This window comes from Zonotrichia leucophrys, chromosome 7 (genome assembly GCF_028769735.1).
Source record: "Zonotrichia leucophrys gambelii isolate GWCS_2022_RI chromosome 7, RI_Zleu_2.0, whole genome shotgun sequence".
In the NCBI taxonomy this organism is placed as follows: Eukaryota; Metazoa; Chordata; class Aves; order Passeriformes; family Passerellidae; genus Zonotrichia; species Zonotrichia leucophrys.
In genome coordinates this window covers 15592754-15615916 of record NC_088177.1, presented here as the reverse complement: position 1 = coordinate 15615916, position 23163 = coordinate 15592754, and the positions used below count along the sequence as shown (strand labels likewise).

At 44.9% G+C, this 23163-nt stretch overlaps 1 protein-coding gene and 1 long non-coding RNA gene across 3 annotated transcripts; one reads left to right on the top strand and one right to left on the bottom strand.

Moving 5' to 3' along the window:
- Window positions 1–93: 93 nt before the first annotated feature.
- On the bottom strand, window positions 94–19036 carry LOC135450155 (uncharacterized). Its single transcript, XR_010440965.1, has 2 exons — window positions 18895–19036; window positions 94–704 (listed from the first exon to the last, which is right to left on the bottom strand). It is a non-coding gene; the product is annotated as an uncharacterized LOC135450155 (long non-coding RNA).
- STAT1 (signal transducer and activator of transcription 1) lies at window positions 470–23137 on the top strand. 2 transcript variants are annotated; one of them, XM_064718012.1, is made up of 25 exons: window positions 470–543; window positions 655–915; window positions 2545–2673; window positions 3320–3464; window positions 4160–4258; window positions 5538–5633; window positions 6283–6361; window positions 6986–7077; window positions 7301–7452; window positions 7685–7843; window positions 8843–8935; window positions 9354–9413; window positions 10574–10603; window positions 10690–10783; window positions 11677–11718; window positions 12191–12274; window positions 12818–12916; window positions 13401–13536; window positions 15276–15331; window positions 16266–16360; window positions 18378–18517; window positions 19670–19855; window positions 20358–20433; window positions 20822–20924; window positions 21482–23137. In XM_064718012.1, exons 3-25 carry the CDS (start codon window positions 2546–2548, stop codon window positions 21503–21505), a joined length of 2268 nt encoding a protein of 755 aa, XP_064574082.1. In that variant the 5' UTR covers window positions 470–543; window positions 655–915; window position 2545; the 3' UTR covers window positions 21506–23137. The 2 variants fall into 2 exon arrangements, with proteins under 2 accessions (XP_064574082.1, XP_064574081.1); XM_064718011.1 differs by having other exon boundaries at window positions 19667–19855.
- The last annotated feature ends 26 nt before the right edge of the window (window positions 23138–23163 follow it).

Sequence of the window (23163 nt, the reverse complement as noted above, 5' to 3'; positions counted from 1 at the left end):
TTGCAATGACAAAGTAAAAAAATGTGACGGTTTTGTGCTTTGTCTTGGTGTGACACTGTAAGATCCTAATTAAAAAAACATAAAACCTGTCAATTACCTTCTTCCATTGCTTTTATTCATAGACATGTTTATAGCTCTACTACTCACCAGTATTTCACACCACGATGTTTACCAAACAGACCTATTTTATTTTTTTCATTAAGTAAGACCTGCCTCCTCCACCTGAGGAGGGAAGGGGGCACAGACTACACTTAAAAACCCACGGCAAAGCCTGGACTTCAACATCCAGCGGGAAGGGAAGGGAAGGGAAGGGAAGGGAAGGGAAGGCTCAGCCGCCTGCAGTTTATGGGCGCCGGGGCGGCCCCCCCGGCCCCCAGGGCCCCGCGCTGGTTTCGCTTTCGTCTTCGCCGCCTTTCCCAGAAGTCACGTGACGCTCCCTTCGCCCGGGAACGCCCCCGGCCCGCCCCCGCGCACGCGCACTGGGGCGGGCGCGCGGCTCCCCGAGCGCAGCCGGCACCGTGACAGCGCCGAGCCGGAGCCCAGGTGAGGAGCGGGGAGCGGGCGTGAGGGGCCGGGGGATGGCGATGGCGCTGCCCGCACTTCGGGGGCTGGCGGGGTGAATGCCGGGTGTAACTAAAGCTGTCGCTTCCTCAGATCGCTCCCGGGAGACACCCACCGAGCTTTGCGCTCTGGTGTCCTTGCACCTGGGGAAAGAGGAGGTGGCTCCTTCATTCCTGGCAGGGACACCCCCGCTCCGCTGCCGCAGCCGCTCTCAAGTCCTCGCTGTCCACAGCTCACCCTCTCCAGACCTGCCCTGCCCGGCAGCGCTCGAAGCGGACCCTGTGCCCAGCCCGGCTGACGCTGCTCCCGCTGATCCCGCGGCTCCAGCCCCGCTGGGCAGCCTCTGCCGAACAGGTGCGCCGCTCCCTCCCTCCCTCACACCCGCCCGAGGGGATGGGCTGGTCTGGGCCGGCCGGCAGCGCGGGGAGCACGGGCACGGAGCCGGCCCGGGGCTGGGACGGCTGCCCGCGCCCTTTGCTCCCCATCGGCCGCGATCCCCGGGAATGGCAGGAAAGGAGGTAGAGGAGGGCCAGGAAGGAGCCCTGGAGTGCACCGGGTGGCCAGCACGCCGAGAGGGGCCATCAGCCGCCTCTGCTCCGCCCTAGTGAGGCACATCTGGAGTGCTATGCCCAGGTACAAAAACCACCAGGAGCTGCTGGAGAGGGTCCAACAAAGGGCACAGAGATGATGAAGGACCTGGAGCACTCTCTTACAAGGAGAGACTGCAAGAGCTGGCCCGGTTTGGTCTGGGGTAGAGAAGACCGAGAGGGGATCTCATCATTACATATAAATAACTCAAAGGCAGGTGCCAAGAGGATGGTGCCAGACTCCAGTGGTGCCCAGCAACAGGATGGGAAGCAGTGGCCACAAAGTAAAACACAAGTTCCACCTCAACATGAGGAAGAACTTGACACTGAGGGTGGCAGAGCGCTGGAACAAGTTGCCCAGGGAGGTCATGGAGTCTCCCTCTCTGGGACTTGCTATTTGGGCACACTCAAATGCTGTGTTAGCTGTAATCTGAAAAGCACACATCAGAAGCCCTCATCCAAGCCCTCACTTTAAACATAACAGTTTTAACTCCTTTGCTTCTCACACCTAGCACACATCACACTCAGCAGTTGAGGGCACTGGTGTATAAAAACTAAAGGATTTGGTGGGAAGGGGCATAGAAAATAGTCCTTCACCCTGATGTTTTCCTGTTTGTTTGGATGGGTCTTATAAGCAACCATGAAAAAACAAAGATGTGAGTGGATTTGCATCTCAACACTCATGTTCTCAGCCTGGGCTGTTCCTTGGATTTATTTTTACATGCCATTTCCACTACAAGCTGATAACCTGCACCTTAGAAGGCTAAGTGATCTGCTTCTAGAGACCCTACATCAGAGCTAAAGCTACTCTCACAAAAGTGTTAGGACTGAGAGAAGCCATTCTGCACAGTCTTAGTTCATTTAAGCACCCTATATCTGCTGCACAGGTTACTTGAATTTAGCCTGAAACTATGATCATGAGAACTAAAACACATATAAGAAAAAAATCTTTCCAGTCCTTCTCCATTTAAAGTGACTTGAGATGTAGTCCATTTTCAGAGCAGGCAATTGTGGATACAAACAGCAACTGAAAATGGGCACTTAGAGGGGTCTCTAATTTTTCACTCACACTCTTGGTGCTGGGGTCAGCTGCCCAGCTGTGTCCCCTGCCAGCTCCCCGTGCACCCCCAGCCTCCTCACTGCTGGGGTGGGGTGAAAAGCAGAAGGGCCTTGATGCTGTGTAAGCCCTGCTCAGCTGTAACAAAACATCCCTGCCTTACCAGCACTGTTTCCTGCACAAATCCAAACCAGCCCATACTAACTTTATCCCAGCCAAAATCAGCACATCCTCCAATTCTGTCAATGTTCCTGAAAACTTGACATTAGTTATTTTTTACCGCTTCAGTCCAAATACTACTCAAACATTTACACTTTTTTTTTTTCATCCCTTCCTCAGAATGTCTCAGTGGTATCAACTACAGCAACTCGATTCCAAGTTTCTGGAGCAAGTTCACCAGCTATATGATGACAGCTTTCCTATGGAGATCAGGCAGTACCTGGCACAGTGGCTGGAAAACCAGGATTGGTAAGCCCAGGAATTAATTCAGCTTTGGGTTGTGTGATAAGCAGTGCCCTCAGAAGGGCAGTTACAGGCAGCAGCAGAAGGCTGGGGAAGCAAGCAAGCTGCTGGGTCATCTTTTGCTGGTGGGATGCTTCAGTAGCTGTGTGGGTGCTCCAGCCTGTGTTCCTGCCCCTCTTCAGGGCTTCCTGGAGGGGCTGAGACCTGGAGTGAGTGTCCTTGCTCATAATGTTCTCAGTGGCCCAGAGCAAAAAGGTCTGGTTTAGGACCAGTTAGTTACTGCTTTGGTAGCATCAGTCCCTCACTCATCAAAGGCTCTGAACTTCTGCCAGACTTTCTGTGGAGTGGCTTCTCTTTGAGGGGTGGCACAACATGCACACACATCAGGGTCACTTTGAGGTTCCTAGTGTGCACGGACTGAGTAAATGAATTTGAACAGAATGTGGCAAAAATAATAGAGAAACAACATTTCTGTATCCAGGAAAGTAAGGTCAGTTAAGAGAATGAAACTGGCTTACATCTGAAGGCAATTCTCCGTGCTTGCATATTCTACAACTGGAGTTGGGGATTAAAAATCAAGTACACCTGTGTGTATTTCTTGGCTCTTGCATTGGAAGTGTATCTAACCCAAGCATGCTTTAAATGATTCCAGGGAACATGCAGCCAACAATGAATCATTTGCTATACTCCTGTTCCATGAGCTGCTGTCACAGCTTGATGATCAATTCAGTAGATTCTTGATAGAAAACAACTTTTTGCTGCAGCACAACATAAGGAAAAGCAAACGTAACCTTCAGGTAGGCCTGGGTTATCTGTACAATCTACACATCTATATGTTATCTATATATGTGCTTCATTTGCTTCAGTGCAGTTGGATGCCTCTAAGCAGCTACCCTGCTGTGAGGGATTTTCACAGAGGATGTGTGAGAATCCTGATTTAAAAGCCAGAATTCTAAGTGTTGCTCCATTTTTGTTTTGATTGGCTACAGTTAGAAAGTTAGAGTTTAATTATCAGCTCAGTTACAGTCTGAGAACTCTAGGGAAAAGAAACCCCCCCAGGGTAGCACCATCCTGAGCAGAGCAGGGCAGTACTCAATCCACAGCACATTTCAGCTTTGTGTGCAGGTAAAACAGTAACATGGGATTTGCATCCTGCCTGGACTGTGTGTTAAACCAGCAGCCATAGCAAGGTGTGGGAGGGTGCCTCTTGAGGGATGAGCTCTCTCTAGGACTGTCGGGTGGTATCCCACATCTCCCAGGAATGTCTCTGACCCTTTCCTGTCTCTGTATGCCAATGAACTACAATGCAAACTCACTCTTGGAGCTGGTTGTGGCCATCATACCCTGTAATCCTGGAGCAGGCTATGACCAGTGTGTTCCCTGAGGCTCACACTGGAGTCATACCCTAATTTTTTTTGCCAATCTGAAAGTTACTGAAAGACGAGAAATTATGTGTGTGGACTTTAACAATAGACTGCATGTCTAATGCTAGGATAACTTCCAAGAAGACCCAATACACATGGCAATGATCATCCACAACTGTCTGAAAGAAGAGAGGAAAATACTGAACTCTGCCCAGGCATGCAATGAGGTAACAGTCTTGAAATATCTGCTGCAGTTTTATCTTCCCTTGCCTGTTGTTTGGGACAAGGGAAGTGGATGAAGACTGGCAGGGGAAACAGGCTATCCTCTCTCTGCCCAATAAGAGGTTCCTTAAAAAAAGAGAAGAGTGAGCACTGATATGTACCAGCTGGAGAACACTAATTTGTACCAGCATGGCTGGACAGCATGGCTTTTTCTGCTGAATGAAGCATTTGGAGGATAAATCGGCAGGAAATAATTTTTATTCCTTGGGTGACATAAAAGCTATGCTGGTTGTTTTAATGCTTTTGTAGTACGATGTAGTCTGATATGCCAATTGGATTTTATTCTAATAATAAGTGCTTAACTCATATATCCAGTAAGGTTTTAAGTTTGTTTTTCTGCATTTTACTCCCCAGTTTACTCTCTATTAAGCAGCTGAGCATGCTTCTTTGGACTATCTGTGGAAAAATGATGCATCATTCTCCTTCCCAGTTATCTCCAAGTATTTCTTTCTAATTTTGGTAATTTTTTTTAGTGAAGCCCTTTTTGTTCTTCTGAATTATAGGTAAAGCCATATCCTCTCCTCCATCATCTGTTTTCCAGCTTCTCACCTTTTTTTTCCCCTTTGCAAGAACTGTTTCACAATAAAAATTCCATAGTTGGGAAGGGCATGCAAAATCTATAGACAGCTGTAATCCACTCATGTACAAATGAAGTGATGACTGACCAAGCATGTTAATTTCCAATAAGGAAATACCTCAATTTATAGAAAGGCTTAGAATGTTGAGCTTGGGAAGAGCATTGGGCAGGGGCTTTCAACAAGGGGCCCTTTGCAGCAGTGTCCAATGCAGCTGCTCTAAGAGTGTGACTCTGACAGAGCCCCTGGAGCTGCAGCACAGTTGTTTGGTCCTGGCAGGTGACAAAGCACTTGCTGCTGCCTTTCCAGTACACAATAAATGTGTATCAAAAAGGGAAAGGGAATTACGGAATGGTTTGGATTGGGAGGGACTTTGGAGATCATCTACCTTCCTCTAGACTGGGTGGCTCAAAGCCCAATACAGCTTGACTTAAATCTGTGATGGGGGACCTTGGCACTATACTAAAATAAATACTTTGTTTCTTTCAAATTCACCTGAATTTGATTTTTTTCCATGACAGAATTTTAGTATGATTCATCAGAACAAGCCATGCTTCCTCAGGTTGTTTGTCAACAAATGCCACTCATTTCCAGTAATGAAAAAAGTTATGGGTCACTCTGTTTTGACTTGTTCTGCTTCTTCCCTCAGATGGAAGTAGGGAGTGTACAGAACACTGCAGCTGGGATGCCAGACAAGCAGAAGGAGCTTGATGCCAAAGTTAGGGCTGTAAAAAGCAGTGTTACGGTAAGTATTAAGTAACTTCTCAGTAGGGTTTGTTGATTTGCAGATGCTGAAAATTAGACTTGATAAAATGACAAATAAAAGTAAGGTGGGGTTTTCAAGTCTATAAACTGGGGATTTCCTGAGCATAGGAAGAGCCTTGTACCTAAACTTCAGCAACAAAAGCATTTTACCCACATGAAATACTAGCAACTGAGGGAAAAAAAACTCTTAAATCATAACTGACCAGTTTGTTGCTAACTAGAAAATGTACTTTTTTAGTATATAGACATTTGTCTTAATAAATACAGTCACAACAGAAAGCTTTTCTCCAAATAGTACATAAGAATTTGAAAGTTTAAAATGCTATGTGCTGTTCCAAGTTTTACCACTGCAGCCTAGGTTCTCATAAACTCTGTCAACTTAGATGGCTTGACCACAAGGGCATTTCCATACTTTATAATTAACAGATTTCGGTTAGTTGAGAAGGAAGAAGGATGAATAGAAGGTGATAAAATGTAGAAATATTTCCTGTTAGTCCAGGAACAGACATTGCTATAAAACTGGACTTCATATCTGTCAGGGCTGGTACCAGGCAGTTCCTAATCAGATCAAGCCTTGCATTACTTGAAAATATTCAATAATTGTGGTCACCCTCAATTGTGCATTACAGGATGTGGAGCAGGACATCAAGACATTAGAGGATGTGCAAGATGAATACGACTTCAAATGTAAAACCCTGCAGAACAGAGGTGAGTCATTTTCCAAAGACATCCCCTATTGTGTATAGTTGGTCAGCGTAAACTGCTCTTTGTGTCAAGGCACTGGGCCTAATGATAACACAGCCAAACTTACTGGTAATGTCCCTTGTTGATTAACTGTGCTTCACACTGATAGCTAAATTTCTTCGTGTCTTTTGTTCCGAGTAAGAATCTTTTGTTCCAAGTAAGAGAGTCTCCTTGTTAACACAGCATTCCTTTGCCCTTTACATCCCTTTGCCACTGGAAGTAGCAAAACCCTATAGGCTCTGTAACCATTCAACCATACACTTAATTAATGAGTGATGTTTCACAAATGCCAAACCAGCTATAGGTTTTGTAGGCTCTTGTGTACCAAGGGAAACCCACAGAGTCCACACAAATTTCATTATACAGCTCTGTCTCTGTTGTTGAATTCTTTGTTCCAGAAAAGGCTTTAGTTTCTAACACAGCTTGGCAGAGCTGACTCTCCCTTAGAACAGGGACATGTTCAGAAGGTGCTAAGGGAAACACTGAGCCAGCATCTTGCTTTTTGTCCCCTTCCCTCCTCAGCATTTCCCCCTCCCCTCCTTCAGCACTCCTTCAGCCTCACATTCCCAATTTGGACTTATTTTACAGAACATGAGTCCAATAGTATGTCTCAGGAGGAGTACAAGAAAGAGCAGCTGAATCTCCAGCACATGTTCTTATCACTGGACCGCAAGAGAAAGGTAGCATTCAAGTTTTCTTTCAGAAGTCAGCAGCTCTTCATCTTAAGCACATGTTCATTTTCATTGAATTGACATAAATCAGCAGTAGGAAAGGTTTTTTAATATGTCAGTTGAACTGAGGTATTTACAGAGTTTTGCAAAACATGAGCACTAACTGAAACAGTACTTAGTTCTCCTGTGTGAAGTATTTCTAATAAACAGGGTAATCTCCTATTCTGTGTAGGAGGTGGTGAATAAGATAGTGCAGCTGCTGCAGAGCACAGAGCACACACAGGCTGCCCTCATTAATGAAGAGCTGGTGGAGTGGAAGCACAGGCAGCAGACAGCATGCATTGGGGGGCCACCCAACGCCTGCCTTGACCAGCTGCAGAACTGGTAAGACCACATTTAAACCATGTCATGAAGGAGCACCACATCTAGGAAATATACTGATTATTTATATGATCTATTTCCATTCTGTCTTAGCATAACTGCATTCATTTTATTACCTCACCACAAAGTGTACTCCAGGCACTGCCACATCCTCAGGGACACTCACCTGGCTGGTGCCTCTGCACTAGTACAATATAAAAAAGTGCTCAAAGTAATGAGATTGTGTCAATTGTAGGTTCACCATTGTTGCTGAAAGTCTACAGCAAGTTCGTCAGCAGCTCAAGAAGCTTGAGGAACTGGAACAGAAGTTCACCTACGACCCTGATCCCATCACAAAAAATAAACAACTTCTGCAGGACCGAACACACAAGCTTTTCCAGCAGCTCATCCAAAGGTAATAGACCATAAGGATCTTTTGGTGCTACCATGAATAAAGAGACAAAGAGCACCTTCCCTACCATTCCCTCAATATTTCCTACATCGTATATTTTCATTTTCCAAGGTTTTCCTAAGTTTGTCAAACATTAAACTGAATTACTGGGTTTGAGATTTACCCCATCTAGGATTTCCACAGGTTCAGGCCTATGGAAAGGGTTTATGCTCAGTCATTACTGAAGTTAGCAGGAGCTTTGCTGCAGTACACATTGATTACAGAGTCAAATTCTCAGTCTGTTAGTCCACTTCTCACTTCAAGCTTCAAAGTTCAAGCAAAGAGAGGCAAGAAACAATCTGCATCAAGCTGTGCCCAAGACAGTTACACACTAGATTCTCCAGTCTTTTGTAACTGGACACAGCATGGGGAGGCCAGCCCTGCCTCTGTACCACCTTTTTGGTGCAAGTTACTGTAGTTGGTAGTTGCCTCACATAAGATCAGAAACCTATTCTGTAAGGACACAGTAGATAAAAATTTGGGGTGTATCAAAACAGGCTAGCCCCAAAAGTTTGTTTCATTGGGTTAGCTGGCCCTCATCAAATGCCCTGCTAGTGTATCCATGCCTTGGGCGTGTGTTGTTACACAGCACTGTCACTGTAAGAATTCAGGAAGCCCTGAGAATGGCAAACAAAACAACACTCCTCACTTGCACCATGCTACTTACAGCACAGTGTTTCCTTGCTGTTGGATTTCAGGGAAGTGTGATGTAGCAATCTCCCTCCTCAAGCCATCAATGTATTGCAGAAAAGCCAACACAAAAAAAAGAAATCACCATTTCTAGCCCCATTGTAACGATTGAAAGGAACTGAGTCACACACCTCTGTGCAGATTGAAGCTGAGGGAATAAAGTGTGTAGTATTACTGGTAAATCAGCATTCTTTTAAAGTTCACTTTTGTGTGGTTTCTTATTTAAGAGCAGTACAGATAAATCATAGTGCCTTTAACCTGTTCTTCCCATAGCTCCTTTGTGGTAGAGAGGCAGCCTTGCATGCCAACACATCCTCAGAGGCCACTAGTCCTGAAGACAGGAGTGCAGTTCACTGTGAAGCTGAGGTATGTTTTCCCCTTGCCCTGTTCCTTTTTTGTGGTAAGGCTTTCCTGTCACTGGCTTCCTGCAGCCCAGAGGATTGCACAGCCTGCCCTGCAGCCCAGGGGCTGAGGCAGGAGGGAAGTGCCAGGGGCAGGGGCTTTCTTCTGCCAGAACTTGACTCACAGTCAGCTTTTACCCTTTCCCAGAAGTGGGGTGTACCAAGTGTGTCACAAGCACAACCAAGCAGCAGGAGACAAGCAGAGCACTTTGCCATGCCAAAGAGTAATTCATTTGCCCATTCAGTTTTATCTCTAAATGCTGTCTGGTATGGAGCCTGCATGTGGCCCCTGAGTGTGCTGAAATATCTGTGGTAAGCAACACAATACAAAAGAATCCATGTTTTTCAATTGCTGATGCTAAAAAACATACTTCTCTTTCCAGATTGCTGGTGAGACTGCAGGAACTGAACTACAACTTGAAAGTGAAAGTTTTATTTGACAAGTATGTTGCATTTATTTCATCCCTCTTATGTAATGGTAAACAGTTCCCACAGTCAGAAACCCAAAAGCAGTCACATTAGAAGTGTTGATAGGCCAGCAGCAGGCTGGTTCTCCATGGCAGCAGGTACATCCTTCCCTTTTCCTTACCCATTCCCTTGCTCTAAATCTCTCTCTGCCACCAGAGACCTGGCACAGAGGGCAGATGGCCTCAGCTTCTCACCATCAGCTCCACAGAGAAGAGCTCACTACTGCTAAATCAGACACAGGGCAGCACCTGGGCAACAGCCACTCTGCTGGGGTCTTTCACCTGCATTAGCATGAGTGACAGTGTGGAATTGGACTCCACCATTCCTCGTCACATAATTCAGTCACCTCTAGAATCCCTTCCTTTTTGGGTACAGTCTAGTACAGAATATAGTTCTCAAGCTGCCTTTGAATAAGGGGTATAATCTGCCTGTCTAATCACACCTGTAACATATGTCATGTTCTCAATCAGAAAAAAATTACAGCCACTGAAACAGATTAATACCAGTCTGTTGTATTTTGTAAGGAGTTCAGATGAGTTTTGCACTTACTTCAAGGACAGGAAAAGAAATGTGACAGGCTATCCAAAATGATGGCAGGGACTGTGCTTTCAAGAAAGCAAGTGGGCTTTTGTCTTCCCAGCCAAGTGATTTTTGTTCACTTGAAATGGCTCTAGGGTCCAGAAACTTGCATAGAACAGTAAAAAAGTAAAAAAAGGAATTCTTATATGCAAGTCTTTAAGTGCACTAGATAGAATGCAACTCCGTAAAATCCCAAGTGCTGGGAAAACCAATTCAAGTGATGCAGCAATTTATCCAGCAAGTTTAAATGCAAATTTAGAGTGGCAGAACTATATTTTTCTCCTCAGAGCAAGAGTTAAAATCTTTATAGTAAAAGAAAGTACTTCTTTTGATTATAAAGCCCCCAAAGCAACACCAAGCCTCAGTAAAACACAGGCTGTATAGCACAACATTTATTTTGACTGCTTTAACCAATTGCCTCATCTTTTGCACAAGATTTTCACAAAAGCATTTTACCAGTTCTCAGTCAGCACTGTCAGCTACTAAAACATGCACATTTTCTGTATCTTTGGCAGAATCTTTAAAAGATTATTTTGTCCTTTTTTTTTCTTGACAGAGATGTAACTGAGAAGAACTCGGTCAAAGGGTACGTGGCATCAGAGTTTGATATATTAACATTAGGTTCTTTCAATGAATGAGAGATTTCATTACATTTTCTCTCTCTTTGTGTAGGTTCAGGAAATTTAATATTTTGGGAACAAACACAAAAGTAATGAACATGGAAGAATCTACTAATGGAAGTCTATCAGCAGAATTCAGGCACTTGGTAGGGGGTTGTTTTTTTTTTTCAATTACTGATACAGCCACTTAATTTTGCAGTAGAGCATGGTAGGAAGGAAACAAATTGCTTTTGTTATTGAAGTCATTATTCACTTTTTGTGTAAAGAGGAACTGTGATTACCTCTCCTTTTTCTTTGTTCTGTCCTTTTTAAAATATTTTTGCCTGTTTCAAAATCAGAATCAATCAAAATGTGATTGCTTGTCACTGAAAAAGGGACAGAAGTGCAAACAAGAGTATTTGCTGCCATACAGCTTATGCTGAAATGGGTTCTTGGGAGAAGCAAGTTAAGAAAGCCTAGAAAGGCTGGTTTGGTTCTTTCAGAGGAAGGTCCATAGGTAGGGAAGTCTGGAAAAGTTTAAAGAGCTTTGAGTCTGGAAGATGAAAATTGTCAAAGAGTGTGCAGCTGCAAGAGAGTCAGTGCCTTTGGCAGGCTATGGGGCTCTTCTGATCTGCAGATTGTGAGGGGACACTGGTTCCATCACTACAACAGGAAAAATGCAAGTCCAGAATGAGGGAACATGGAACTCTACCTTCATTGTCCAGAGCTGAGGCTGTCTAGAGTTTGTCAGCTGATTCAGAGGGGTACTTTGATAAACCAGTATTCCATCTGATCCTGATTTTATACTGCTTCTGTTCTTAAAAGGCCTCTTGCATAAAGGCACTGCAACATAACTGTGCAATATCTTTTTTCACAAATGAACAGTTTATAAAAGGGTAGTAGCTTAATCCTTTGGCTCCCACAGTTTAGAATCAAATAGAATCAGACACTAGTGCAGCAAGTTTGCATGCAGTTGAGCAAGTGGAACATGCAGGTGGAACTCTACCACTTCCATTTGTGGCTGCCATAAATGAGTGACAGGTTTTTTGTTTGTTTGCAGCAACTGAAAGAACAGAAAAACACGGGGAGCAGAACAAATGAGGTAAGCAGCACTAACCTTTGCTCTGTAAAGTTTTAGCAGAATACTGACAAGGCATTCATTTAAGACAATGCTCTCTGCTCAGACCCATGAAGACACACATGGGATGAGAGATCATGGGAGAGGAGTTCAGTGATTCTACAGAGTGATCTATATAGGAAGAGCCTGCAAGGAGAGTTACTGCCAAAATGGCAGTGAGGGACTCTCCCACACTGGCATCTGCCTTTAACAGGGCTTCCTGGCAAGCACAGATTTTTCTATGCCTTACAGGTAGTAGCCACAAAAAAAAAACAAAAAACATGCCAGGAGAGGCATTTTTAGGAAGCCAGCACTGTCACTTGACTTTGACTGTAAGCTCTTACTGAGGTCTGGAGCCTGTGACCATGGGCAGACAAAGGTTTTCCCCATGATAAAACCCCCATTACTTTACCCTAGGAATTTTCAGTCCCTGAAAAGTGCTTATATTTTTTTCAAGGGTCCTCTGATTGTGACAGAAGAGCTTCATTCTCTGAGTTTTGAGACACAGTTGTGCCAGCCTGGTTTAGTAATAGACCTAGAGGTAAGTCTTAGATCAAACAGATGCACTTCAGTTCCTGTGTGTCACTTGTGCTAACAATCTTAACTTTTTTCTCTCTTTTTTCTTTCCTTTTTTTTTTTTTAAGTATTGGGATATCACATACTTTCAGTTATTTCAAATTATGGGAATGACTCTTCACAACTCTATATAGACACAGAAAGAATTCTGTCAGATCTCTGGGTAAATATGAATAGATATGCTTTGCAAAATGTCTGATACCTAGAGGGCTGAAACCACAGGGTTGGTTATCAGTTTACATTTATTTCAGAAGCAGTCTGCTGTGAACTCTACTGTCACGATCAGTGCTGGGCTAACTGACACTAAATGAAAGTTCTTATTAGACAAAAATCACCCAAGTCTTTCCAGTATTTCATCATACTTTCTCCCCTCCGTACAGACTTTTACAGAAAAAGTCAAGATTATGCAAGCAGGGAATTAAAACAGAAATGAGTCTGTGGATAATCTCAAGGAGGGTTGTGGCAACAGTGCAGGGTAACCTGATGTTTCCTTTTGTGCTCCTTTCAGACCACATCCCTTCCCATTGTTGTGATCTCAAATGTGAGCCAGCTTCCCAGTGGATGGGCTTCTATCTTGTGGTTCAACATGCTGTCTACTGATCCCAAGGTATTTGCAAGAAAAAAAAAAAAAAAATGTTTTATCAGGTACTATATCTAGTTTTCAAGCATTGTTTGCAAGTGGCTGCTGCATTTGAGCTCTGCAGGTGACTCTTAATGAGTTTCAGGTGTAGAGAGGGGCAGTAACTTCCCTGACCTAAACAGCAATGCTTGAAACCCACAGAAGGGTAGTGTACATGTATTCAGGATATACAACTCACAGTGAGAAGCCAAATGAACATTGAAGAACTCAATTATGGTGCACTTGAGTAATCCAGCAGTTCTGCCTGCTGGGAGGAGACCTGTCCAGAGCCCCAGAGATTGCTTTTCCTGGTAAAGAGTGCCTGGAAGTACAGCTGCCTGCTTCTGCAGAGCTGTCTCAAACTGACTTCCATTCTTAAACCTGGAGCTTGTTTGGGCACTGCAAAAATTGAAGTGGCATTGCAAAATTAATGTTTCTTGACTATAGCTTGTATTTTTCTCTTCCATTCTAGAACCTGTCCTTCTTTCTGAATCCACCTTGTGCAAAGTGGTCTAAGCTTTCTGATGTTCTGAGTTGGCAGTTTTCTTCTGTAACAAAGAGAGGACTTAATGCAGACCAGCTGAGCATGCTGGGGGAGAAGCTTCTTGGTAAGGTCTGCTTTCATCAGATGGCCTGTCTGAACTGAAGTTATTCTGCATCTTTTCCTGCAACCCATTTTAAGTTTTCCTTTCCTCTCACAGCTTTCCCCCTCCTACAATATAACTTTGTAGCAATGAAGCATTTTCCACTTTTCAGTATGGCAGGGTTTGTAAATGAGATCATGTCATGAAAAAATCTGCAGTTCTAACTTGGGAGTTTTATGCATTAGAGCACCACAGACTGAGCCTAATTCTGCCTTTTGAAGTAACACTCATGTTTAGTCAGTCTGTGAAGTGGATGTTTCTTGGCATCCCTTGGGGTTTTTTTTTAAATCCACCTCCATTCATTTAAACTTCATGCATGCCCCCAGCTACAGTGGGGATTCACTCTGCATAGACACAGTTGCAGTATCAACATGCAAACACTATGAAACTGCTAAAGAATAGCAAACTGAATCATCTCCCACAGGAGGGTCCTTAATAAAAGCCTCATCAGCCATGGGTTTTGTTTCCAAACTCCTTGCAGTTTGCCTGAATAGGCAGAGCACTTTACACTGCTACTGATTTTGCACAGTAGACTCCAGGTGAAAAATACTGTAGATTCAGTATATTTCATCAACCTTAAGTTTCAGGGAAAAAATTATATTTAAAGGCATTTGAGATTAGTGTGTCTAGGTGGCAAGTACAGCATTCCACACTCTAATTCCTCCAGACATAGGATCTGACAAAAAGCTGTTAATTTATTAGATTTCTTTTCAAATTTCTACAAGGAGAATAATTTTATTTTTTTTAATTAACCAACATAAAGCAACCAGTGATCTATTTCTATGGCAAATTTGCTTTTCAGAACTACAGGGGCTTTGTTGAGCTCTGGTAGAGTTGCTACTTAAATCTTCTCTTTATAGATAAAAATATTACCCTGCTGAAAAAAAATCCTGCTTGCTGAACACTATATTCAGGATTCCTCAGTGCAAGGAGACAGAACCAGCAGGGTGCCAGGGCACAACCTGGCTCCTGGTTTTGCAATATGAAAGTTGGCAGAATCTTGATCTCTTAACACCAACAGTATCAGTAATAAGCTCCCTAACCCAGTTTATTTTTAGAAAAATGACAGAGAAAAGCATATTTATGGGAAGCAATGGCACAATCCTTAATGGGAAGAATCTGGCTCTGACTAGTCAGGGTCTGCAAAGCTCCCAGCTACTGTAGGCCCAGCATAGCACTTTTCTTTGTGCTTTGGATGTGGTTATGAAACACTGTGAACATACAAACAAGGCTGAAGGAAACAATTGCAACAGGAATAAGATGAGTCTCTGGTTGGGGTAGACCTAGGAATCAAGAGTTTCTGGGGCAAAATCCTGCAAATCACCAAAATCAAGGTAGGAAAGTGCTCAGTCTTAAAGAGATGCTGCAGGGTCTTGCTGTGCTGGCAAGAACTGCAGGATTCAGTTTCCTTCCTGGAAGCATTCTGAAGCTGGCAAGTGTTTGGTGCAGCAGAGCAAGTGTCAGGATGGATTGGTTCCCCTTACACCAGGGCTGCTCACACAGGTTGGGGTGCTGTAAAACCTCCCAGAGGGGAACTTGGCAGCCTCCCTTGCAGTAGCTGTGAAAGCACAGCAGCCTGCCCTTCCTTTTCTTTCTTAGTCCAACAGCTGCCTTCCAAACAAACACTCTGAACTTGGTTTGCTAAGTACTTTTAGCCTTACTAACTTATGGAACATGACTCAACTCAAATTTATTGTGCTCAGGGCCAACAATTGGAGGATCTCAGGATGGCCTTATTCCTTGGACAAGATTCTGCAAGGTATGCACACCATTGTAAAAACTGAGATGCAAGAAGGATCTCACCTTTTTGTGGTTTTGTTTGATTTCCCCCCCAGGGTGCCTACTTTTCTAGTAGCATCCCCTAATTATTCTAGCCCTTACATGGTCATGGGAGGCTTTGGTGGTGAGGTTAAAGTAGCACCAGGAAGAAAAAACTTGCAGTGGCAAGGAATAGATGATTTTGAGACTGTTTTTGATCCATGTAAACTCCATAGGAAAAAAAAATGTATCTTTCAAACACAGCATCTCATTATTAATGCAGCTGCTATTAATAGAATAGCTCTCCATTTTGACTATTACAGAAAATGTAAACAAAAAAATAGCAAGATGAATAGATCTTCTGTATTTTAGTGAAGGACATTCCCCAGACCAGGGGAAATTGGACCAGGGTGAGGATTAACATGGGGTTGTCAAGAGGGTCAGTATGACAGAAAGCCACATCATGGAATTTCACAACCCTTGCTGAAGCAAGACAGGAGGACTCTTCACATTTTTTTCAGCTTTAGACCCTAAGCTGGTGTAGATAAATAGAAGATCACAACAACCAGGAGCAGAGTCCAGGGCAAGAGCAAGGCTCTGGTGACCTACAAGCACTCTAATGCATTGATATGGATGCCTCATGAGACATTGAGATCCAGGTCTCAACACAAAGTGTCTCTAAGGTTTTCTGCCAGCCAGCCCATTCAAAACCCCAGTGGCATGGGTTTGGCATGCCCCACAACTCCAATAGCACCCGGGCTATCCGTGTTGGCACAAGAGCCTTTTATCTGCCCTTAGACCAGTGTTGTCACATGGGAGAGGTGATGGATCACACATTTGTGGGTACTGGAGGCTCAGACAGGCATTTTAACTCATGTCTCATTGTCCCTATTCTCCCCCCTCCCATCCCTGCCTTTCCATATTCTGAATTTCAGGAAAATATAAATGATAAAAATTTCCCCTTTTGGCTGTGGATTGAGGGAATCCTGGAGCTTATTAAGAAACATCTCCTGTGTCTCTGGAATGATGGGTAAGACCTTAGTGAATTTAAAGATGTGGTCATTGCCTCAGACTTCACTTTTAGGCTAGCAATTGCTCACTCAGGCTGGGAGGTTGTTTGTGCAGAGGGTGGATCTTGGAACTGGAAGAATCTGTAGCAAATTAATTCTAGTAGGGAGGAATCCTCTGATGAGGAACTGGTAAAAGCAAGAACATCAGATCACCAGCTTGTCCCATTTAAGTCACAGAGCAGGGCTTTGAATGTTAGATTAGATTTTGTTTTGCCTTTGCTCCCACTCTTAGTCGGTTCTTCCTACATCCTAGAACACAGCCAAGAAAAGCTGAAGCACAAGGAAGTGTAAGTCCTGGTGATACCCATTTAAAAGCACCAAACCAAGCTCCCTGCCCGAGGAGAGTTACTGTGAGCTGCCTGGAGGTGGCAGCAGCCAGGCTCGGAACGCTGTGTCTGCACCGTGTGCCCAGAACCCGGCAGTCTTCACTGATTTTTTTAGAGTATTACCAAGTAGGAGGACTCTGCCAGATGGGAACACAGTTCCATTTGCCCTTTTAATACTGGTTTAGTAAACTTTTCATTCTGGGATTTCCGATTTCAGATGTAATTCTGCCCAAACTAGGCTTATCCAAGGTCACAATCCTGGGTTTTAATTTTAGCCAGGTTATGAAACCTCATCAAACAGCACACTCACAGTGGAGCATCCTAGCGTCTCACACTTCTGCTGCAGCAGGACTGCTTTGCCTTGCTGCATTCAGCAGTGGCCTTCACATTTTTACCCCCAAACTCCAGAAGAGTTCTGTCAAAGCCCTTTGCAGTACAAGGAGGTTTCCCTGTCCCAGACCTCCCCCTTTCTGTGCTGCAGTGCAGTGGCCATATTTGTCACCATTCCTGAAGCAGAGTGGCAGTTCTAGGACTGGGATTACGTGTGGGTTTGGGACAGACTGGAAGAGCAGAGACTCCCCTTGTATACAAAAGAGTAAATACAACCTCAAGAACACTTGCCTTTCTTCATACTTGAGAGATAGGAAGGCAGAAGACTTCCCTCACACACAGGATATTAACTACTGAACACATTTGTTACCTAAAGCATGGCATTTAAACCAAACAAAACACAAAACTCACCAATCAAACCCCGTAAAACAGGGCAGTTCACTGCATCTGAAACTCTGAGCAAAATAATGCTTGTTTAGGGGGTTTTGGTGCAAAACCCACTTCCTCTAATTTAATGCACTCAAGGACAGTCATAGTACTCAAAAGATCATTATTGATGGAGCATTTTGAGGAATAAGAAACAGAGGAAACTTTGGGGGGGGGGGGGAAGCACCAACAAAAGCAAAACACCAAGCAACAAAGCAACCCAAACCAAATAGCTGGGGCTTGGCCAGGGTCATACCCAGGTACTGACTTGAACAACTCCCTCCCCAGTACCTGTCCAGGTCAATCAATCTCTTACAATTAATTACCACACCAGCCCCCTTATTTTATTTTGCTGAGCACAGTGAAAAAGTCACAAAAGTTCAATAGCTTCTGTAGAAAATAAGCTCAAGGCCCAAAGCAAACCCCACACCTGTAAGAGAGTAATCTGGCAGCCAGCAAAATTTGTTTCATCAGCCAAAAAGGAGGAACAACTATCCTTTAGCATATTGTTGAACCCAGGACTTAGTGCTGGCTGGGGTCTGCCCCTGTTACACACAGGTAATGTCACTTCTGCTCCCACAGCCCAGCTCTGAGAGCAGAATGGACAATGATTCTTGTTCCAAGTGCAGAAGGATGTTTGTCCAAGCCCCCAGGCTGAAGTGAGAGTGCTGAGGGAAGCTGTGGTGATTCACACTGCCACGAGGCATGAATCACCCCCTGACTGCAGCCAGCCAGTCCTGCTGCCAGCTGTCCACAGGACAAAGCCTTCTGTGAGGCTTCCACCAGCACTTCAGCTCTTTTAAGTGAGGGAGAGCTTTTTGTTTTCCTAGCTAGCACAGCACAGCTTGGTTTTTATGTTGGGGAGTAACTCAGCTCTTTGTTTTCAACATTACAGCTGCATTGTGGGCTTCATCAGCAAAGAGAGAGAACGTGCTCTGCTGAAGGACCAGAGCCCAGGAACATTTTTATTGAGGTTCAGTGAAAGCAGCAGGGAGGGAGCAATCACCTTTACCTGGGTAGAGGAGTCTCAGAATGGTAAGTCAGCAACAGAAAACCTTTGCTGACCTGCTTGCACCAGAACAAGAAGTCTTAGGGCCCTTCTCCTCCACCCAGAGGACCAGCACAAGCCCCCTGGCAGCAGCAGGGCACAAGCAGTAGCAGGGACACACCACACTTGGGGTAACTCAAACCACACAATCAATGGATCAGGGTTTCAGCTAGGACAAGCTGCACTTCCCAGGCCCTGCTTCTGGCCTGGAAGTTGGAAAGGAAAAACTGCCCAGGCTGTCCTCCCTGCCTCCTTAGGCTCTCTCCCAGCCTTTAGTACACACACAATTGCATCTCCTTCCAAGCCCAAATGCAGCTTTTGTTCCTTCCTTCCCACACTCCCCCTGGATAAATTATGTACTCACTCATTTTCCAAGTGGTTCTCCTTCCTCCCCTTGGCCAGACAGATCAATGAAGAGCTTCCTTCTTCTGTGAGCTGGACTGGTTCTCATCCTCTCCCAAGGAAGCCTTGGGGGCATCACAGCCACAAGTTAAAGCCTGCCTTGTGCCCAGCCAGGGCTCTCCCCTTATCACACTCCCTACCAGCCCCACCTGCCTGCATGGGGCAGCTGTTGATACTTCACTTTGATGAGCCCAAAAGCAGCAGCAGGTGGAGGAGAAACTGCTGATGTACTGAAAGGTGACATCTTTCCCTTGGCTGCCTTCATTCCTGAGACATCCAAAAGTTCAAAGAAGGTTGATAGTATTTGCAGCATTCAGTAGTCTCTCCTGATGATTCATAAAAGCCTCAAGGGGTGTATTTGGATCAAACTCCCTAACAGGCAGCAGAGTTTAAATTACATAATTTGGAAGAAGGTTAAAAAGGCAGCACAACCTAAATTCCTTAATGAAATATTGCAGTTAATTTCCATGGACAAGTCACACCAGTCATTCTGAGTATACAACACATCAAGAGCCCTCACTGTGTGCTATCCCCCCACACCTCCCTACTCCACAGAACAATTATTCTCCCTTTGGCAGGAATTAAATATTTCCTGCAGCACTGTAGGTGTGTCATCCATGCAAGGCTTTTGCTCATGTCATCTCTGAATCTGTTGGAAGTGGCTGCAACTTTTCTGGACACTTTCAGAAATAAACTTTGAATCCAGCTTTACGAAGTGCTGCTTCTCTCCCCAGCAGAGCCCCAGTTCCACTCGGTGGAGCCCTACACCAAGAAGGAGCTCTCAGCCGTGACCTTCCCTGACATCATCCGCAACTACAAAGTGATGGCAGCCGAAAACATCCCCGAGAACCCTCTGAGGTTCCTGTACCCCAACATCCCCAAGGACAATGCCTTTGGCAAGTACTACTCCAGGCCCAAGGAGGGTGAGTGCTGTGTGGGGCTCGTGCCTTTTAGCTTGTCTGCTTGTTCCTCAGCTGCTGGGGCACTGCACAATTCCTGGGGTGTGGAAAGAAAGGGAGCAGTTGGCCTGAATGCCTTGGCAGCCCATCCCATGTTTGTAGATTACGAAAAGTCTGTTTTTATATAGGCACAACATGAGACTTAATCAGACCAAAAACTGAAACCCCTAATTGTCACTGGCTGTCATGTGAGCCCGTGAGCTGTTCCAGAAATTTAGGCTCCTACTGACAGCCCCGACCATGACTGGTTATGGGAGAGGTTTCTTTGCCATATTCTACAGGAGAACAGGAAAAACTGACTAAAAATGGAGTAAATTAACCATAGTGCTGTAAAATGTATGACAGAGAGACTTGCACATTATCTGGGTCATAGGCTGTATTTTTGGTACAATAAAGGTGAAAATGTGATGTAAACTTGCTGGAAAAAGAAAAAACCACAAGCCTTTTTTTTTTTCTCTCCTTGAAGCACCAGAGCCAATGGATTTGGATGGTCCCAAGGGAACTGGCTACATCAAGACCGAGTTAATCTCTGTATCTGAAGTGTAAGTTCTCACAAAAATGCTGGATTTTTAAGAACTGATCATAAGATTTTAGCTGTAGTTCATGTCTCTTCATATTGTTTAAGCTGTAGATGCCCCAGATTCTTTGAGAATCTGATCACAACACATTAATGTGCTGCTGTGTTCAAAACACCATTTTTAGGTAAAAAAACTTGCAGGGAGTTGTACAGGCAAGTAATATCATGAAAAGCACGTTCTCAAATACTTGTTGGACTTCTTTGGTTAGGATGTGCATCCCTGAGTAGTCTTGAGTTTCATTTAAAGCCAGGCTGACTTTGCAAAGCCTGCTCTTCCTCACAGGGGGCCTGGTTGGTGGCCCAGCTGTGCCCCATTTCTTTGGTGACAGTGAATCCCTGCTCTTGTCCCTCAGGCACCCCTCCAGGCTGCAGTCTCCAGAAAACCTGCTGCCCATGTCTCCCGAGGAGTTTGATGAGGTGTCTCGCATGGTGGGCCCCGCAGAGATCGATACTGTGGTACGTACCAGGGGCTCTGGGCTTCAGACACAGCTTGCTCTTCCCTTTTCTTCCCCCCTATCTGAGACATACCTCAGATTCTTAGGCAGAGAACACATCTCTCCACAAGCATAGGAAAAGCTGGGATCCAGAGTTAGACTGGGATTGCCAGCAGTTGCTTTTCACATGTGTCTGCAGGAGAAGGGTGAAGAACAGGAGAGCAAAACTTCTGTGTGGGCCTTGCTGGAGGAGAGATGGCAGGGGAGGAAGGAGCGTCCCTGTCGTGCCTCTGGTGGGGGCTGTGTGGGGAGGGCCCCAGCAGGAGGGCACTTTGGAAGTGCTGCCCTGCCAGGGTGGCAAGTGCTGCCTGTGAGCAGAGCAGTGCTGCCCTGCCAGGGTGTGCTTCAGGAAAAGAAACAAATTCAAGTGATCCCCACCTGCCCCGCCCCGAGCAGCTGAATGCTGATGTGAATCAGTGTGGCTGGAACACGAGGTGGTCATGCTCTGTGGCTAGCAAGGACTTGAGAAGCAGGGCTGGGGCTGTGTAATGAGGTTTCCTTTTCTCCTTTTCCTTGCAGATGTGCACACACATCCAGCTCTGAGCTTTGGCTGAGCTTTCCCTGTGTCATTAGCAAGGCCCATCCGCTTCACGCCTCCTGTGCTGCATCAGTGCCTTGGGGACAGCGCTCCCCTTCCTTGGTTCCTCAGCCTCAAGGTCCTGCAGCAGTTTTAGCTGATGGCAATACCAATAGCAGCAGCCTGAGCAGCCTCCCTACAAGCATATCTTTGTTTAATTAGCAAGATACCGTGCACATCTTTGTTTAATTAGCAAGATACTGTGCCAGAGTGGAGGAAGAGGAAGGTGAGATTGTGAGCTCCTCAATGACAGTGATGGCAGAAACATGCATTCATTGTTTGAAGAAATTAGCTATAAGTTTAAAACAGTTAACTGTACATAGAAGGCTTTAAAGAAAGCCTGTTTTTCTTTACTGTGCCTGATCTGCCCAAGGTGAGGATCTGGTCACCCCCATTTCCTGCAATAATACAGAGCCCCCGTAGGTTATAACAGGTGGAATGGAACTCAGTTTTCTCATGCATCATGAACCAGGGCATTTATTTAACTGTTAATTTGAATAGCTAAAACACTTTACAGGTTTTGGTAATGAAGTGGTTTTGTAATTAGGGGTAAGGCACAGGAAAGTGAAAAGAAGTTAAAGTTGATCCAGAGCAATGGCTGCAGGATATGCAGTCTGCAGTACCTAAAGCACGGAGCTGTGCTTCCACCAGAGGAGGAACAGGTTGGTTTCTCAGCACGTTAAAGGCAATGAACAGCTCTCAGTTGAGGCAGCTGTGTCTCCCTGAGGGGCCCTGTCAGTGCAGCTGCTCATCAGCAGGAGCCGAGCAGAGGGGCTGCAGCCCTGTCCAGGCACAGGGACACTGCAGGCCCTGCCTGAGCAGGGCTGGGACAGGGGCACCTCCAGAGGCCCCTCACACCCATCAGCTGCTGCTCGGGAACAACAGGGCTGCTTCACTGTGGTGTGCTGTGCCCAAGACATCTGATGTGCCCCCTGAAAAAGCTTCCTAGAAAAACTAAAGGACCTAGAGCATGTAACACGTGTATTTAAATGAAAGCATTGCAAACTGACTTATTTTTGGTGCCCTGAGTTACTGGGATTAACAGTGCTACAGGAAATGACTTAATGCTTTTATCTTACTGTAACAGCTGGATGTGTATCTGTTGCTAATACAAAAATCAAGTTGTTTTTTGAGCTGTGCTTTGTATTCATGTTCTACAAACCATGTATTCTTCAGTTTTGTGGGACTTAAAGCCGTGGCCTTATTCACAGCTTGGTCTTTCCATAGCCAGTAGTTCTAGAAGCAGTGAGTTTTCCTCAATGGAATATTCTTTTATAGATTTTAAATAAAAGGAACTCTCAGTTGTCACTTTTGTCCTTTCTCATGTTTTGGCTACGTCTATGATAAAGTGGATGTGCCAGTCTGTATTTTACTACTCTGTATCTCATTTTAAACTTGTTTGTGCAACTAAAGAGTTACAGCTCTGAAGCCTGAGGCTGTACCCATGCTTTTAATTCTCTGCATTGTGGCAGGCCTGTCTGCACTGCAGTTGTTAGAAGGTGGCTGTTACCTTTTTTTATTACTGGTTGTATCCCGTCATTCATTTGTTTCCATCCCCACACAACCTTCAATAAACTGAACCTGAATTTCTAACTTGAGTCCTCAGTAGGATAACTCATCTATG